General features: G+C 33.5%; 1 protein-coding gene across 2 annotated transcripts in view; it reads right to left on the bottom strand.

The window, feature by feature from the left end:
• Positions 1-20,587, bottom strand: part of sns (nephrin adhesion molecule sticks and stones) — a 279,269-nt gene that overhangs the window by 223,169 nt on the left and 35,513 nt on the right. For both annotated transcript variants that reach the window (XM_076131563.1, XM_076131564.1), the window contains exons 3-4: positions 16,109-16,258; positions 10,731-10,910 (exon numbers count right to left, since the gene is read on the bottom strand). In XM_076131563.1, the coding sequence (XP_075987678.1) occupies positions 10,731-10,910; positions 16,109-16,258 (330 nt within the window). The remainder of the gene's footprint in view (positions 1-10,730; positions 10,911-16,108; positions 16,259-20,587) is intronic.

The raw sequence follows: 20,587 nt of genomic DNA, 5'->3' as shown, positions 1-20,587 counted from the left end.
GGCAACTCGCTTAACTCTGAGCTACTATTGAGAAATATTCTAATATACATACATAATAATACCACTCCTGTGATTATATTATTGAAGCCATAATATACTTAGGTCGAGATAAAATTCACCCATGTTTCGCCATTAACAATGGGCGAGTCTATTGTCACTTACTGGACACGTTACTAAACTCCGGGCTACTATTGAGATAATATTCAAATATAAAAAAAGACTAAGTGCTCAATCAAACCCAGGACCTCATGAGCAGCAGCAGAATACACTACCACGCCACAGCAGTTTAATAATATGTACAAAATCAAATTAATAATTCCCCAAGTCTGATGTGCAATAAACATGAACATGAGCGTTGACAGGGTTAAGTGTCATTTTAATATTACACGGGTTGTTTATTGGGTTCGAGGGAGGGTTATTGAAGGTTTTTTTAGGATTTCAAGGGGTTGGGGTAATTAATTTTTGATTAGCAAACAGGGTACGGGGTAAACAGTTTGGATTATCAGGTAGGTTGTAAAATGTGTTCGTTTTTATTAAGAAGGTTGACTTCTGGAGTTGGCACGGAATGTCATGAATTCTATATTGGTCATTTTATTTGCGGTTTTACTGCTACAGTGATGAAAAGTATTTTGTTGAAATTTAACCTACTGTTAAAATTGAGGTCTTATGCTCGGTTTTTGAGGTACATTTGGCGGTAGTTTATCTATTCAATAGCGTTTTTTATATGAGTTTGTATAAATAAACTACCGCTAAATGTACCTCAGAAACCGGGGGTTGTGATCTTTGAAAAACGACCCATATGAGACTATGATGAAACTTGTTCTTATGATGAAGGAAAAATTTACAAAGCTTATAAAATTCTGCGATAAAAACTCCACTTACTACATCACCACAAAAGCCTCCAGAACAAATAAAATTATTAAAAATAAACCCATAAGGAAGGACATTGCGAGACGTTTGCCAGACTGTATGGCAAGTGCCAATAAAAACTATCTCTGTCCTGCCAAGTAACATAACACAAATATGTTTCTTGAATACTTCTCGTAACTTTTTGAATGTAAAATTTGTGTTAAAAGTGCGTATTTGAATGTACAATTTCTATTTTAGAATTTCACTAGTTTTGTGCCGCGGCTCCCTCGGCTCTCTGTACACCCTCTTCAAGGAAGAATTTTCCAAAAATCATCTCTTAGTACTCTTCTACACTTCCTAAGGAATCTTTATACCAAATTTCAACCTTCTACGCTCAGTAGTTTCGGCTGTGTATTGTCCATGAGTCAGTCACTCAGTAATGAAAGAGTATTATATTGCTAGAGAAAGAAAAATGTATGTGTTCTCTTATTTGCTTCTAATTCTGCTTTTTCCTATAATATATACTTATATTATAGAGCTGAAGAGTTCGTTTGTTTGTTTGAACGCGCTAATCTCAGGAACTACTGGTCTGACTTGAAAAGTGTTAGATAGCTCATTTATCGAGGAAGGCTATAGGCAATATCATGGCGCTACGACCAATGGAAGCAGAGTACCAGTATAAAATGTTACAAAAACGGAGAAAATGTTGACCCATTCTCTCTTATGTGTATTATATCGATTACTACATACATAAAGTTAAATTCCCATATCCCAAACTCGAAACTCGTAGCAAGAACAAAACACAGTAACCCCAAAACCAATCGAACATCATAACTCTTTGGGGCATAACCACCCCGTATCTGGGGGCACGGAAGTGCCCCCGCAAGTCGAGCAAAAAAAAAGCGGCACGGCCGTAACATCCTTTTCTCGAAGCAATTCGGGCTATTTTTGACACCCCTATAATTTCGTAGTGGATAAAACAAGAAGCCTGGATTTTCAGCAACTAATCAGTCATTGTATAAACACGGTATATTTAAAATTTCAGTCAATTTGAACCAGTAGTTTAAGAATGACAACTTGTTAAAATTTTGAATTTTGTCACTCACTGATTCACTGACTCACTGACTCACCGATCATCAAAAGTCTAAGGTACTTCTAGCAGACTTAGAAGCTTAAAATTTAGAATACAAATAGGGTTTAGTGTCTTAATCATGGGAAAAATTCAATATTTTCTAATTTCGGTCCAGTTTTCTAAATACACCAACTGCAACAATAACTTTGTAATCCCATATAAATGTATAAGATTACAAGGTTACATTTGCAGTTAATGAATTAAATTATTATTTCTGTAGAAAATAAAATAAATAGGTGTAAATATGTATCTACTATATGAGACATAACAGGAGGGGGTATAGGGTGGGTAAGGGTGTTTAGCCCATGAAACTGAACAACATTCCCATAGGAAAATATGTTGAATTATGAAAAAAATACGGCTTTCCATACAAATTGGACTTATGTTTGCTCTATTCGCTCTACAAAAAGAAGTGAGATGCCATCAAAAACATTCTGTAAAAACCTCAAGTCTCGCCGTAAAAAGTTGTGAGATCTATATAATACCAAGTCGATTAATCTATTTAGTCTCTACTTAAAGGACCTTCTGTCTTAAGTTATTACGTATGTTATTATCATGCCAATTAAAAAAAAAATACCTTTAAAACAAATAGATCGACTTGGTCATCGCAAGAAAACACAAATTCGCCATTAACATTTCAGGAGCATTAACTTCTCGTCGTGCTGTGTAGTGTGATACATACTAATAATCAAATCATGCGATGGCCAGGTCGATCTATTTGTTTTAAAGGTATTTTTTTTTTAAATTGGCATGATAATAACATACGTAATAACTTAAGACAGAAGGTCCTTTAAGTAGAGACTAAATAGATTAATCGACTTGGTATTATATAGATCTCACAACTTTTTACGGCGAGACTTGAGGTTTTTACAGAATGTTTTTGATGGCTAGATAATTACACTTAGAAAATTTCAACTTGCCTTATCTTAAAAATTCTTTGGAACATCGTAGCTTTAATATAAAACCGTTATCTTCCGTTTAAACGATCAATTAACGATGTTATAACCCTGCAAATGACTGCGACGGGTCTTTGGGACCCGAATCTGTTACATTTGATGTAATTTCGTACTTGTACGTGTTATGTAGTTTTTCACTGTACGTGAGGGTTAACTGTCTTAAATATATTTTATTAAGGTTATCTCTGTGATTTTGTGTTTTCTAAGACAGTTCTTTTGCAGGTTTTCTTACTCAAACTCTTTTTTTTTTGTTGCGATGGTCTTAAGGTTTACTACTTATGATAGATGCTATAGTTTTAGTATTGCTGATGGGCTATACTTTTGTTTTGTTCATATATGTTTGTATGTTTGTACTGTTGCATGCATGTAATTTAATTTTTGGTGGGATATAAGAATCGAAAAAAAATGTGTCTCATTTTACATAGTGTTAGTTAATGGCGTGGCCACCTTTTCCACTGTGCTATAGAGCCGCCCATGCAAAACCTTCAGTTGCTTTAATGAAAAAAATGTGTCTGTCTATAACGGTGGCTTGTATGACGCGGAGTATTTTTACTATTTAATAGATTAGAAACTTTCTCTAATCATGAATTTCATGGATTATCGTCACATAAATGTATATAATCAAATCTAAATTCATCATTAAAGCCCAATAACAGTAGAGCACAGTAATTGTAGCTTGCTACTATCATTCTAATGCTGAACGGAAACCACAGCGCAATGTGTTGCCGAATGCGATGCTAATAATTGTTATAACCAGATATTCAATTTGAAGCTGCTGAAATCCAAACTAATCTGTAGGCTTCTGTTGTGTATATACTCTCTGAAATTATTATTATCTATGTACTGTAACAATAACACGAAATAGATCAGAAAAAGAATAGCGTAAGTGTTCTTACGTCAATTTTCACTTAGGCCTTTTTACGTCGGACTGGATTAGTTAAATTCTATTTCTGCATCTATTTTACGCAGTGTACAACCTAGAACAAACGGTTAATATTTTTTATACATGAAGCTTTTCTGAAATGGTTAATTTAATTATCTCTGTACCTTTATGCAGTACACCTACATTACAGGACAAAGAAGCGTAGGTGTTTTTCATTGATATTCACTTAAGCCCCTTTTCTTCTGAAATAATTAGGTAGTTTAATTCTGACTATAGCTATTTTATGAAGTATTCTATAACAGAAAAAGCCTAAGTGCTTTTGCGTTGACTTTTACTTAAACCTTTTTTCTACTGATTAGTTCATGTGTGTATGAATTTCAAGTAATATACATTATTCAAACAGTTTAAGAAAAGCCTAAGTGGTGTTATGTTGATCTTTAGTAGAGCCTTTTTTCTTTCGAAAATGTGATGTTATCTTAAATAATGGGAGAAGGAGACAAACATTAGTTACAAAATTCAACCATTTTTAGGTTTGTTTTAGAATATAAGCTACCTGTGCAAATTTTCTTGAAAATCTATATTATTCATTAAAATTATTGATTTACAAGCATACAATGATTGGCAAAAAACAGAACAAAATACGAAATTTTTAATTTTCCCGTTCAAAAAGATCATAATCCCTTAATAAAAAACTTCGCAGGTCTAAATATCAATCAACATTTACTTCCACTATACAAACACCAAAACAAAACTAAGCTAGTAATACGATTCAAAATCTAGGTATCAGCCGAGCACTGTAAACCTAAAATTAGAATTTCAATATTTGCTGAGCTGAATGTCAACAGAACCGTACCTAAGTTTCAATTTACTCACTATGTAGAACCCACACTGTCCTCTAGTTTAGTTGAACTCTATTTACAAGATTATATATCAAAATAGATAGGATGTGTGGTTCCAAATATAGGATAAGGTTACCCTGATGAAATATAGACTTGGCATTTAATAAATATGATTATTTTTAATAGCTATCACACATATTTGAAGAATATGACATAAAGTATGTGTATTCAGTGTACATTTTAATATTGTTCAATAGGGAGTGAGACAAATTAGATACAAGATTATATATCAAAATAGATAGGATGTGTGGTTCCAAATATAGGATAAGGTTACCCTGATGAAATATAGACTTGGCATTTAATAAATATGATTATTTTTAATAGCTATCACACATATTTGAAGAATATGACATAAAGTATGTGTATTCAGTGTACATTTTAATATTGTTCAATAGGGAGTGAGACAAATTAGATAAATATACGTCGGGTTTGCCATTCGGAAGGCTAGGGCATGGACCGGCAAGTCTTTCCACTTGCTTAGAGTCAAAATTGGCAGACTGCAGGCGATACTTTGCTTGCAAGGAGGGTTTACTCCCCGATAATCATGTACAAGCCTATTTTCAAAATAGGTTTGATAAATCGTTTAAGGGATTTAAAATTAATGTCCTGTATGTCAGAAAATTGTATTGTAGCGATAGAGACTATTATTTGTTTGACCCCACCTTGAACAGAAGAAATTCTTCGTATTCCATTATTCAAAAGACAAAGACAAAAGAAGTCTCAAGTACAAAAAAACCTGTAACAATGGTCACCTGCAAACCCATTTCACCTCTCCCATAAACGGAGCAATAACGTATAATTCTCACCTTCCCCCAACGGTTCGATAATAAAACCTCGTTTTGCATAATTATGCCGAGAGCCGTCATACATGTAGGGTCCAAAAATATATTAGAAGACCCTTCGATTGGTTATTGAGCAAAGAATTTGAATAAAAGGCGCTCGTAAAAATATAGTCGCAGCACTGTTATTGTGACAGGGTAACTAGGGATGTGCCATTGATTTATCGATATAGAATATTAAATTTATTGTCTGACGTGACTTGGAACTTTGATTTGCAATTTGGTGCTTCCTTTGACTTTTATAACGTTTTTATTGGGGTTTTAATGTGACACGATTTGAATAAAGTTATGTTTTATTTAGACAGATGGTTTAAGCTTTTGCCGCAGCCTTAAATATTTTATAAGCGTAATCTTAGCACTGTAGCAGTCGGTTTAATGTCCGACTACAATTACATATTTGACAGAATTTATTTCAGAATATTTTTATGCCTTACAATTTTGATCTTTCTTACAAGTTACTTTTAAATATATTTATAATCACACAGTACACAATCCAACCAAACTAACACCACATTAGTCCACTCACACGTGCCAAATATAGTTCAAATTGTAAAACACTGAGTTACATTTCAATACAATTTGCGAAAGCTAAAACTATAATATAGTCAATATATTTCCTATCGTCCATCACTAACAGTCTTACTATACTAAGAACACATCACAACTTATCTTCAAAACAAAAAATATACCCAACATTTTATAAGAAAGCTCGCAAGTATCAGTTTCAGATAAACTTAACTCCACTACGTGGCGGTTAAGTTTTTACGGCACACTCTCTAAATAATATAGCAGAACCTCGTTAAACCGAGAGTAGAATACACGCAAGAATAACGATTTATTTATAAGTTGTTTCTACATGGCTTTTTATCTGTATTTCTTTATATGACCTTTTATTTTAGTTTAAATTAAATAGATTGACAAACACGTAGTTTTGTATACATCATTTTCATTTCATTAGCCTACGTCAAACTATGTTACAGTCGACTTCTAACCTCACCGGATTGTACTGAATACTAGTATTTTACATGAAGCGACTGCCTATCTAACCTCCACAACCCAATTACCTGGGAAATAACACGATACCTTTCAGTAAGATTGGTTGTCAGATTTTCAAACTTCTGACTGCTAACGACTGTCAAAGATCTTCGAAAATGACAGCCGGGACCCTCAACTAACGTGCCTTCCGAAACACGGAGAAACATGATATGTAAAAGATGGTCACCCATCCACAGAACAACCTCAGCAAGCGTAGCTTAACCTCAGAGATCGATCTGCGCGGCTATTGTTAACTAAGCCACGAGCTCCTCTATAATATATATCAAAATAGTAATCATATTTTAACCTTGGTAACTCGTGGCCATCTCTCAGAGACACGAGTATTGATTAACAACTACTAAGAGAAGCTTCATTTAAAAATGAATATTGATATTGTATTGGAAAATGTCTGAAAGTCAAACTAAGTAGCAACTAATGAAATATATTCAACTCATTTGAAATTTAAGTTTGCAGGTGAAAATAATAACTTTGAAATCAATAGGAGAGAATTTTGGAAATTGTTTATACAAAGAGCTTGGTAACTTAGCTAGTATATGGCAATAGACTCGCCCTATAATACATTGTAAATGATTAACGTAAATGTATTTCAAAACAAGTTTTTGAGTATTACAGCAAGTTGCGACATTCGTAGTGCCTGCATCTATGAAAAAAAACCATCCGTTTTTTTACAAATTACTAACTAAAGTACTTACTACGACCCAGGAATCGAACCTGAGATCTAGTTAGCAGTGTGTACACTACCGACCAAACGGCAGATACATGTATGTTATTTCAATTTATTAAACCTTATTCAACCCTTTAGTCTTTCCCATCTCTAAAAAATAACCAATCATCGACAATGTCCCAGCACTAACCTATCACTAACCCTTCCATAAACCGTGGGTACTCCTGACCCAGGGTTTAACCCTGCAATGTACCTCGCACCTAAAAACTCACACGCACTTACATGAATTTTCGCTTACCGATATATTGACTTTGGTGAGAAAGATTTTTTTGGGAGGTTTTTTTCGCAAATGGTACGTTTGATGGTTATAACAGTGATTGAAAGTTATTGTCGTATTCAAAGATGGGCGTTAGTTTTTGTAAATACACATTTTTGTAATAAACATTTATAGTGTAGAGTTTTTGCTTGAACACTTAAAATATTTTTTTTTGTGACTAGGTAAATGTGTACAGTTGAAAAGTATAGGTCTCTCTTTTTTAATAGATATAACATTATCATTTTCACATACATAATAAATATATTTATATTATCATAATATTACTTATAATTATACTTAACTGGAGTAAACATGAAATTTCTAGACAATTCTGGCCAGTAGATGTGGGATGCTCATCTATTTAAGTATACAAGCAACATGTCCCCCAAAGCATAGAAATGCTCCGATCAAACACCACTATGCGACCCATCTAGAAAATGTCCGCGATATAATTGCTTAACCCATATAATAGTAGTACTACTAGCTATGAAAACTCAAAATACCTTACCACTTGATCAAACAAACCAAAATCTACACACATAAATAACCATTCACCCATATAAACCTTCAAATTTTACAACCTGCAAACTACAACCTCAAAAACGGTACAGCATTTTACGACTGTAGCACCTAAAAATGATTCCGCACACCTAGCAACCCTCGGAACCAATAGGGGTGGAAAATAATAAAAAATTCGCATGAAATTGAATGTCATCCCTCGAAGAGCGCTGTTATTAGAGAATTTATGAGTGGGAACGAGAGCACCATATTATGTTTTATTATACCGTGTGCCACAAGGTTTATATCGCAACGATAAAATGTATTATGTAGGCAAAGTTAAAGAGATTGTACGTAGGGGTTGTAATTATTCATGAGGGGTTTAAATTTTGACCGGCTTGTACATTTTATTTGGTTTTCAGTTTTGGGTTTATTTCGTAGTGATCAAGAGTTCTAGCTGGAAACCAGGAGGTAAATATCAATAATTACATAGCTATAGAAGTCTTTTTAGATACGTTAGTTTGTTCATCTTAAATTTTTCTGTACCTCAATATCCTTGCTTATATAAAACCCTTTCTTATATAATGTATGTATATAGTATAACACGTGACTCTGCTTGCATGCAAATTTTCATCTTTACATCAGATGCTCTAGGATTGGCACCGGATCCCGGTATTTACTTTAAATCTTGGATCTTTAAATATCTTCATTCCATATTTCATCAAAATTGGTTCAGGGTGTAGCCGTGAAATTGCAAAAGATGATATACAGAAAGACAGACAATCACAAGTATGGAAGTCTAGATGAATTAACTAAATATTGTCTCTCATGACTCTCATCGTTCTATGAACCCAAACTCTCCACAAAAGCAAGCCTATCTTTATTTTCATTATAATTAAAAAAAGTACAGCAATTAAATTATATTTGGTCATTATCTGAAGGAATTCTGAAGTTTTTATGTCATCATAAAGCTGCGATAAAAGGGGGGTAGACAGTAAAGAAGTTAATGAATCAAGACTTAGATGATGACCGTCCCTTATACTAAATACCATGGGGTTTCGAGTTACAGGACCTCGACTTACGTTATTTTAGCTAAAGCTAAAGCTAAAATTAAACAAAATATTAACCCCAATTGACCTTATAACTAAAAGGGAAATTTTCAGTCCGAACTGATAACTCAAAAGGAAATTTCAGTCTTTCAGGTCAGTAAAAATGTAATAATTTGATATCCAAACGATATGTCGTGATCAATGAGTAATACATTTTAGGACGCGCAAAGCTTAGGAAATATATGACTGCGAAGGATAAGTTTCTGACTGCAAATCAGTAGTGGTTAAAATGATGTTTATGGAAGAATGGACGTAAAAAACATACAAAGTATTTGTAACAATCTGAAGCTTCTCAAACGTTCCGACTTACGTCAGTTCCGAGTTACGTTACCCCATCACGTTATACCATAACTTGAACATAATTGTATTATAAAAACCTCATGAAACAATGCTATGGGGTTTTCATAATTTTATGAATACTTAGTTCTATGTAAAATCATAATGAAGGGGAATATAATTGCGGTCATTTTACATAATTTTGTAGACATTTTTCTTTGTCGAGTCTAGAAATATATTTAAAAATCTCACAAAAATACCTATAATTGTTTGATTGATGGGCGCAAATAGTCTAAATTCGATTCCTGGGTTGGGTAAAGTTTCATATTTTAAGTAAAAATAATGATCACAAAACCAAAAATGTTCCAGTTTGCTTTATAAATAAAAATAAATTTTAACTGAACCTACCCCTACTAGCCCAAACTACCCCTAATAGATAAAATTACTAAAATATGCATAAAAATATCCGTTTCCCGTTCGTTCCCTATCCCCTTTAACCGATAAAACCCGTTATATAACTTTGAAAGGTGTCAAAAGGAACGCTGTCAAAATTGAAATGAGAACGTGTCAGCCGCGCTGTGATTGGTTGAATGATTTGACGTTTATAGTGAAAGTTCGTTATTAACTTTGTGTTATCAATTATTGATTTAGATTTAGTGTAAATTGTATATTTGTTGATAATATAATTATAATTTAATTGTATAATTACTGTTTTTTGCCTGAACTAATGATAAATTATATTCATATACATAACAGTATTGGCGGCCAATTTAATCAAAACTGGCCAACGGTGCATGACTTTCTTTATAGAGTCCAAGTGTGTGCATAATGCACAAGTACACTCTCTATTCCTTCACTCTCATAGCCCGGTGGGACAGATAACCAACACGACCATTCAGAGGTCAGATTGACGGTTTTACGTGCTCTCCGAGGCACAGAGGTCTACAAATTAAAAGTAGCATCACGCTCAAGTCAAAATGCCACACTATACAATATGACACAAAACTTAACTTTTTCCAAAAAATTATATAATTTTTAGCAGCCAAACGTCTTCCTTAAAGTCTTACTAAACAGTTTCATATTAGGAAGCGGTATCTTCAATGTAAATAATTAATTAATTCAACAAATAATAGTAACCGTAAAACATCCTATCAACCCTGAAAACCGTCTCAGTATAAAAAGGACATAAGTACAATCCCTTTTTCATACGAAAAACGACACAGAATCAAAAAGACATAAGTAAAACCACTTACATATAACAGTGAGCGACGCGTTCGCCCTTATGACTTTGTGCATCTGCGCTGGTCCGACCTGGCACTGGTACTCTGCATCATCTTCGAGGGTCACGTTGACGATGCGCAGGTTGTAGATGCCGTGGCGGCGTTCACCGAACATTGTGTAGCGCGGGTAGCCCGGGATCACCGAGGAGAAGCCTGTGGGAGAGAGACAAAACATATTAATTTTAACTCAATACATAGATATTAGTCTTATAAATATGAAATTGTATATTATTTCTGTCTTTCATGAACAAATATTGATAAAAAATTTGAATAGTGTCTCTGTGTCGTTAGAGCCGTCATTTTCCATTGTTTTTTTCATTTTTTTAAAAGACAACTCCCGCACTAAGAATTGCTCTTGTGTCGCGGGGACTTTTACAAACATACAAACAACGGACACAAAGCACAACCAGACCCGAAACAATTATTTGTGGATCGCACAAATAATTGCTCCGTGTGGGAATCGAACCCACGACCTCCCGTTGCAGTGGTATCGGCGTGGCGACCTAAACCACTGCGCCACGGAGGCAGTCAACCGCCGAAAGTCAACCGCTTTTAAACCTAACTAACTATAAAAAAATACCGCTCATAATATCGCCACGAAAAGTTAATCAAAATTACCACATAAAAGTATCATTAATAATTCCTTGATCGGTTGTCAAAAAATAACTAAAACCACCATGACCTATTCAAATAATAACATACCTAAAATCTCTTCTCGTATAAAATACAAGTATTTTTTTTACCTTTTCTTTAAATCCATATTTTCTAATATTATACGCGAATAATCTTACATAAATATTAATGAGATCTTATCAACTGTCCTTTCATCTCATCCTCTAATCATTTAAAATTATTTTTTATAAAAATATAGACTAACAAATCTCAGAATCCAAACCGGAAACCGAACCGTGGATCGCATGGTGATGTCCAATATCAATTACCCGTGCGATACAATCGTACTGTGACTAAACAATTAGCACGGACAGATCCACTCTATAATTACTGTTGTTAACTAATCGATTTCTTTTTGTGGTGTAATAATATAATTGATACATTTTTGTACAGTTTCTTGGTCTTTGATTGTAAGATTTTTATTTCAAAATTTAAGTATACCTAATTTATTGCATCTTATACATACTATATATATATATATGCCTTCCGAAACACGGAGGAACTCGATATGTGTTAGATGGTCACCCATCCACAGAACAACCTCGGCAAGCGTGGCTTGACCTCAGAGATCGTTCCGCGCGGCTGTCGTTAACTTAAGCCACGAGCTCCTCCATATAGTATAAGATTGCAATTTATACATATCTTACTAATATAATAAATGCGAAAGTTTGTGACAGTGAATGTACGTTTGTTTGTTACTCATTCAAGAATAAATACATAGCTTATAACCTGGAGTAATACATAGGTACTTTTTGCCCCAGGAAATATTTCACGCGGGCGTAGTCGCGGGCATTTTAAAGTAAAATGGAGAAAAAGACATACAAAATTAGAAGTGACAAAAAATATTAATTTGAAGCAATGAAGCAACTCATAACACTGGATGTCTTACTAATATTCATCATATAAGCTCTGATTAATTATACAGATCTTTGTCACTTTCAATCCATTTTTAAACTGTATACGAGTGAAAAAGACAAAACACCTTAACTAATCAGACCTACACAAACTCTTAGTAAGACATATCTACTCTAAACTATAGCAAAAAGCCTCTACCATTTTCCACCAACAATACGTATTTTTGAGAGCATGATCAACGCCGGCATCGAACCAACGATCCCATTATCCGTGCATCGGATGTGCACATAAATCTGATAGATCCCATTGGATGCTATGAAACAACAAGAGCTGTGACCTGTACGATTGCCGCAGTGTTGTGGTGCGGAGAGTAAGAGATTAGCGATTAAATATCATTTAAAATTATATATGCACCTTACATTTTGAACTCTTTCGAGGGTTTACAAGAACTATAAAAACATTAACCTGAAACTTTTTTTAGTTTGTCCTGATACAAGAATAAATTAAATTCTCGTATCAAGAACTTAACGATGTAAACAGTTCGCTAAACTAGAAACTAACTTTCTCATAATAAAACACACACATGACATATTAATTGCAGTACGAGGCTTAATAATGCTTTATATACTTCATATAGAAATGCTCATCGTGTGGAAAATCATTATAAATAAATACTTTTAGATTAAGCTATTCAATCATTAAATCGCTTTAAAATGTAGTAGCCTTCGTGTCTATTTTTTAAAGAAACATTAATTATACATACATTCTTCTTTATTTTCTCACTAGACCTATACATGGAAGCATATATTCACTAATATTGAGCGTTAAATTTAAATCATTATTTCGGCCTAGCACGCTGCCTCCTACACCTTGTTCGCCAGTAATTAGCCGTAGCGTGTCCCGTCACCTCGCAGCCAGTATCAATCGACGACGCAACAATACCGAGCACGAACATGCACTCTGTATCATACGCTCGATACACTGCCGTCTTTAACACTGATTTCAATCTATTTGTTACTGCATTTAGGACGACAAAATTGGCGTATCTCTAAAATGACATAGGTATTTTGTATTTCATAGAAACAGAAAGAAAAGCCTTTTGAGTAGAATAAAAAAAAAGTAACTGCATTGGATAAAATTGACATAACAATAAAAATAACATAGGTTTTTTTATATTTCATAGGAAAAGAATGAACGGTCTTTTGATTAGAATTAAAAAAAAACATATATTTACCTACTAAAATTTTTGTAACAATATATCAGACTACTTTTTGAGTTAAAAATAAATGCATCTATGAATAACGGATTACTGTACCACAACTGGGCAAGTCTCATCCTAAAATTAGGAATGGATCAGACATAGAGTCCGCCACAAGACTTGAAAGGTTCTGTTACAATTATTTTCTTCACCAAACTTCCAAACTACTCACAATAACCCATGAAAACTTGTGAAAAAAAAGTCAAATTTCTAAAACAAAATACCAAAAATGTTAACAGAGGGATAGAAGCTAAATTTTGAAGTCCAATCCTAATTCTAAGCCAAAATATAATTAACTCCGTAAACCTTTGGAGCGATGCTTGTAATCCTAAACTGCGTAAGCTGGGACATTATTATAATAAACAATGTTTTATGTTCACGATAACGCTAAATATATACTAACATTTTAGAATAAAATACGCACTGGGTAGATGAGACGCTGTGACTGTAAGTGTAGCGAAACACCTGTGTAGTGTTGCGTTCAACACGCTTTGTTATTTTAGTCACCAATGACATATCACTCGAAGTTATGTTGCTTTCAACGTAGCGCCGAAACTTCTGATGCTGAACAATCAACTCGGCGCGACGGGTGCGTCACTTCACTTACAAAATATATTTTTTTTTCATAGAATATTATTTAACTAGGTGAAAGTTTCATCAATTTCAGTTACTTAGGGTTTGATTCTTTAGCATTAACCTATACACAATAGAAAGCCATGGGAGATGATAATAATAATGTTAGAACACGAGTCTTACACTATCACTATGAAAAAAATCATCAAAATCGGTTCTCTGGTCGTAAGAGTATGACATACTTCGCATTTATAATATTAGTATTGATATCACAATACTACGTACAAATATTTAAATAAATAATCTAATGAATATTTTAAAAACAGTAAAATATCCCAGCGATCCTAATTTCTAAAATCACAAAACGCAGCGTTCAGACCGCCTAGTGCGTATCATAATTCATTTACTTACACAGTTCATTGACATGTGTTAAAATAGGTTAAATGTATGTTAAAAGTTAACCTCCCGCTATGTTTGTGGGTTAAATTTATAATTACCCTCTGTGGGGGGTTCGCAGAATTACCACTAACGATTTGCTAATATTTTTGCGATATAGGTCAAATTGTGTTTTGAAAAACATGTAATAGTAATTAATAACTCAATAAATTGCAATTCCAGTTGCGATTACCGGCCTTTAAACGACTAATGCGTAAAGCAACATTATCGCGGATATTCTATATATGGGTGACCACTAAGGCCCGGTTTCTGAGGCACATTTAGCGGGAGTTTATCTATACAATAACATTTAAGCATAAACATGACAGTTTGAACGCTAAATGTACCTACTTTAGAAACTGAAGGTAAGTGATATTTGATCTGACCGTTTCCATGCTTTGGGTGGCCAAAAAACTGTTGCATTTGATATCTTCAAGCCGTGTCAAGCTCTCGTGCTCGTGAGGTACCCAAATATCGAGCTTCTTTGTGTAGAGAAAAGATTTTATTACAAGTTCATACATACTATAATGCGAAAAGACTTTTTCCCCGACCTGACAATATAACACCTTTTTACGTACGGGTAGGTAGAGACCAAATAACGTCACTTGGTACGAACCTTACAAACTTGAGTTACCTCATTCACATCCATACATCTTGTCATACAGGACCACCGGTTACGAGTACTACGCACCTTTTTTCAAAACACCGCAATATACTAATCTATACTAATATTATAAAGCTGAAGAGTTTGATTGTTTGTTTGAACGCACTAATCTCAGGAACTACGGGTCCGATTTGAAAAAAATCAGTGTTAGATAGCCCATTTACAGAGGAAGGCTATAGGCTATATATCATCACGCTACGACTAATAAGAGCAGAGTAGCACTTAAAAATGTTACAAAAACGGCGAAAATTTTTACCTATTCTCTCTTATGTGACACAAGCGAAGTTTCGCGGGTCAGCTAGTATAACAATATTTCTTGTAGCTTCGTCTCATTTTCAATCAAATCTAATAACAGTGTTCTATAAATAATTAGAAGTATAATCGCAGACATATTAATCATTGCAGTTCAAAGTAATCAGGCTGTATTGACGCGCCTACACTTGACACCTACGTCATGAGGTGAATGACACTTTATAAACAGACAGACGGTGTATTTTCAAAAGCTTTGTAGATATTTTTAAACCTTTCATGTTTGTACTGATAGAAAAAATACTAATCTCTTAGATCCTTCTAAAACAGAAGCATGTTATCTACCAGAATATTTTAGTATTTAGGAGTCTTTTGTCAACTGAACAGACTCGAAGACTCCAAGATGCACACGAAATATTATAATAATTTAAAGCACTTGATAAAAATTGCGCTAAGGCCGTTAGAAGGATTAATGAACTAACTATCAAACAGAATATTTCATATTTACTGAAAACTAGTAGAATATCAATAACTTTAGTAAAAAGCAGTCATAAAGACATACTTCAAATTTTATCGACTTCTTATCTAATAAAACAGACAAACAATATTTTAGCGCTTATATATACAACAATGTTTAATACTCACCAAGCGCAAACCCATCCTTGGCCCACTGCACTTGCCCCGCCAGGTTGGCTACAGCACATTCTAGCACCGCCTCGGAACCTTCCTGTACCCTTAAGCTTCGAGGTACTACCCTGAAGTATTGCTGCTGGAAGCCGGTCGCTGATACCAGGACTGAAACAAAAAGGAAAACGGTTAGACGATTATGGTACAATAATTTGTTAATTGATTAGTCAGTTATATTTGAACTAAATTATAAACGTTTAAAATAAAGATGTCTATTTTAATAATAAACGAACAATAATAAAATAATTATTAAAGTATAGTAAGGGTTAAGATTTCAATAACATTTTTGATTTGAAAAGTATTAAATAGTATATTCATATCAGTAGCTCGATTCTCTTCTACTATCGACTACCGAAAACCGACTTGTCATCGAGAAATTTTGTATGAAAATCTTATCAGCGCCTCTGACGGGCGTCGTAGAAACTTTTTGGCCAGTACATCCTAAATGTCAAAATTCGATAGTTAGCCGGTTGTCGGTAGTCGATAGTAGTAGAGAATCGAGGTACAGAACATCACTTTTGGTTTACCGAGAGGTTTTTGCAAAAAGACCATCTTCCATCATTTTCATTGTTCCCCCATGTTATAGGGGACGAATCAGAGCCCCATAAGTATCTTTACCAACCCATCATCAAGTAGACATCTGACACTTGGAAAAATTGTTTCGGACCCCTTTCCAACATTAGCTAATCGTCTATCTAAGAGACTAATCCATACTTCCCTAACAAAGCGGATGAAAAAAATAATTACATTAAGTTTCCTTAATCATTCATGATCCTTATAAGAATGTATAATTTAATAAGACAACAGTTTTTCAAACATATCGCAACAATATTATTTCCAGATCTTTCGCAAATCCACCACGTGTCAAAACCGCTATAAAACATATGTTACACAGATGTTTTATCGTTTTATCCTTCAAACGAAACCGGCATATTATTACAACCAAATTCGAAGCGCCACTTTTTTCGACATTCAAAATCATCATCTTATTTCAGTCAATTACACAAAAGCCTGAAAGAAATATACACTGAAACCTTCCTTATGAACTAAACTTTCTATTAGTGTAAAGTTTTCGAAAATCGGTTCAGAAGTTTCCGAGATAATTGAGTCCAAACAGACAGACATGGAGAGGAGTTTGTTCGTAAGGACAACTAAAGTAGCATATGTTATTTTACGCATTTATCAGTTTGAAACAAAAGGTTTATTGGTAATAATACGGCGCGGTCTGAAGTGGGTGTCGAGTGGGTACGGCGAGACGTAGAGGTGAACGTACGAGGGATGGGTCACAGTGCTAGCGGAAAGCGGTAAGCTGAGAGAAAGCGGGTAGACTTTATTATTTACTTGACTTAGGAACTAGAGAGAGACAGAAAGGAACTATTTATGCTATTTTTTTATTTGAATAATCGAATCTTTTCATTTATTTAAGGTAAAAGAAAGACAATAATAATATGTCTACTTTTGTTAATCTTTTAGGCATAAACTACTAAAACTATTAAAATTATGTAACCCGTATACAAACATGAACTTAGTTCTTTCTTTATAAAAGATCTAATTGTTTTTAAAAACTTGTATGGTTGCACATAATATATTTTCATGAATTCTTACATAACATTACGTAAGCAAAATTACAAAACAGTTAGCAAATATTTTTTTGCGTAAGCAACTAATGTTTACCAAGTTTAATGAAGCACTAAATTATAAATAACAAAACCGCAATAAAATTAGTTGTTTCAAATACAAATTGCAGTATATTAATTCGAATCGCTAATTCAGTTTTGACATTAAAACAATGGGTGAAATTTTACAACACCAACAGAATTTGTTTGGTAAACCACAGTTATAGTAGGAATTTTATAAATTGTGTGTTAATTTTCAATGAGTTATAGGTTGCAATTAATTTATTATGATAGGTTTGATGATTAATAATAAAGTTAAAACATAGATGATGTAAGCATAGAACCTTAAAATGAGGGAGGGTTTTTATAAGGGATGCAAGTTAAAGGTAAACAAGAAAGAAGATTAATCTTCTTAAAATATAATAACAATAAAAAACTTTAACTTATACTTAATTACATATATTTTTTGTAAAATAGATTTTGGTTTTAAAATGGCTGTTAATTCAGTCGCAAAAATAATATTTGATTTAAGAATGAAACTGTCTGAAAATCCGCTAGACTGATACAAAACCAAAACGCACCGTCTATTATATTAGTGTAAGAAATAACCAATTACCAAGTAATTTATTTTTTAATAAAATTCATACATAATATTACACACATAGTCTAGTATTACCAAGGCACTACGTATCTATAACAATCGCTATCACTATAACTGAGACCTCACCCAATCAAAAGTATCATACAAGTCATGGCTAAGGGTGTCTCCACACTCGCGACGAGTGCGTGAAATTAACACGACTTGTCGCGCGTTTTTAAGTAGCGTTGTAGCTAGCTTATTACTTATGTGGTGGCACGTTTTGTCTCTTGTACTATTTGATACTTGGGACTGTGGTGTGGGAAAGAGACGGAAGATTTGGAGTGAGAACTTAAGCTGTATGGAGGATTTTTTCTGAAATTTTTAAGATACTTTATATAGTTAACAAAAATTATGCTGCTTGACAAGAAATACTTTGAAAAACTTTCTAAATTAAATATTATAGTTGAGCTTTCAAAAATTATAGGAAAATATTTTTATTCAATAATTTTAGTAAGATTACAAAATAAGAATTAAGGCGGAATTTTTCGAATATTTCTCAAAAAGCGTTTCCCTTCTTGATCCTTATTAATAATATTCATAAAAGTCTAGCTATTGAATTATGTAATATCTTAACAAAACTTTTTACACATCAAATCAAACCTATGACCTCGCAATCAGCTTAGCAAACCGACCACAGACAACAACATCATTTCCATACATCCCACGCAATCCAAACAATATTTTTTACTAAAAAATAAAATTCCTAGAGGCCCTTTAAAAACCGGTCACGAATTAAATAACAATTATCACAATTCACCTATTGTTTTAAATATGACGTAATTTTACAAAAATGTTTATGAATAACTTATAGCTGACCCGCGCAACTTCACTTGCGTCACATAAGAGAGAACGGGTCATATTTTCCCCGCTTTTGTAACATTTTTTACTCGTAGTCTGCTCCTGTTTGTCGTAGCGTGATGATATATAGCCTATAGCCTTCCTCGATAAATGGGGTATATAACACTGAAATATTTTTTCAAATCGGGCCAGTAGTTCCTGAGATTAGCGCGTTCAAACAAACAAACTCTTCAGCTTTATAATATTAGTATAGATTAAATTAATCGGATATGTTCGAGGTCAAAGGTCAAAGGTCAGCGGGGAGGGTCATTAATTAAGTGATCTCGTTTGACTATCCCAGATTTTTGGGATAGGCTATTATGACATTCCTTTGAGATGAGCTGTGGATAAATACATGACTCAGACTTTCAATTAATTTAATTAAAGCTTTATAAATATATAATAAAACAAGTACTTTTTACGACAGTTGAACCTATGACTGCTATCGGCAGCTGCATGGCAGCTATATAACCACTGCACTTTATACTAGCATATCTATTTATACAGCTCTCGAAAGAGGTATTTGATTATTATTCAGTAAGGGAATGCTTTTTTGCCCCAAATGCTAAAAGAAAATTTAAGACTACAATCGCAACCTAAGTAGAGATTAGTGATTTTTAAGCAGGGGTCAATTTGGCCGACATTTAGTAAGTCTTAATTAATAGAACTCATATCAGAAAATGGTTTTTATCATAAATCTTAAAATTTTGAAGCATTTTGATTTTCAACTGGGAATCTTCACAACCGGTAATCGAACCTATCATCAAAGCAAACATTTCTCTATAGTTAACCCATTTCAAAACTTCCAATACACGGGAAGCAAGTAGGAAATTATTAATTCCACTGCAGCCGAGAATCACAGCCATTATCTATAATTACTGAGAACTATTTCTTCAACTACATAAGAAAAAACACAAAGAAATTTCAACCTTATTAACACTACACAAGGCTTAATTTCCTTTCTAACTGTTCAAGAAAATTCACTTGGAATACTACAAACTATTTTATACTTTAATGAATAACATGTTTTGCCCGAACATGGAGTTTCGATGCAGGCTTATTTTTTCGACTTCAACAAATTATCATAATATGTCAGTAAATTCACACATAATTCTAATAAATTATATACTAAAACCTTTCTTATGAAATACTCTTTCTATCAGTGCAAATTGCATGAAAACTTGTTCAGTAGTTTATGAGTTAATTGCGAAGAAACAGACAAAAGTATTTTATTTTACACCTATACTAGGCGTAATTCTGTTCTTCATAGGTATGTTCTTAAGGTGTATTTTTGCTTGTGTTTATTAAAGAGCTTCGTAGAGGTTTGTTAGGGTAGTTAGAAAA

This window comes from Anticarsia gemmatalis, chromosome 26 (assembly GCF_050436995.1).
Source record: "Anticarsia gemmatalis isolate Benzon Research Colony breed Stoneville strain chromosome 26, ilAntGemm2 primary, whole genome shotgun sequence".
Lineage (NCBI taxonomy): Eukaryota > Metazoa > Arthropoda > Insecta > Lepidoptera > Erebidae > Anticarsia > Anticarsia gemmatalis.
The sequence above is the reverse complement of the archived record's forward strand: the minus strand, read 5'-3'. Positions and strand labels throughout refer to the sequence as shown.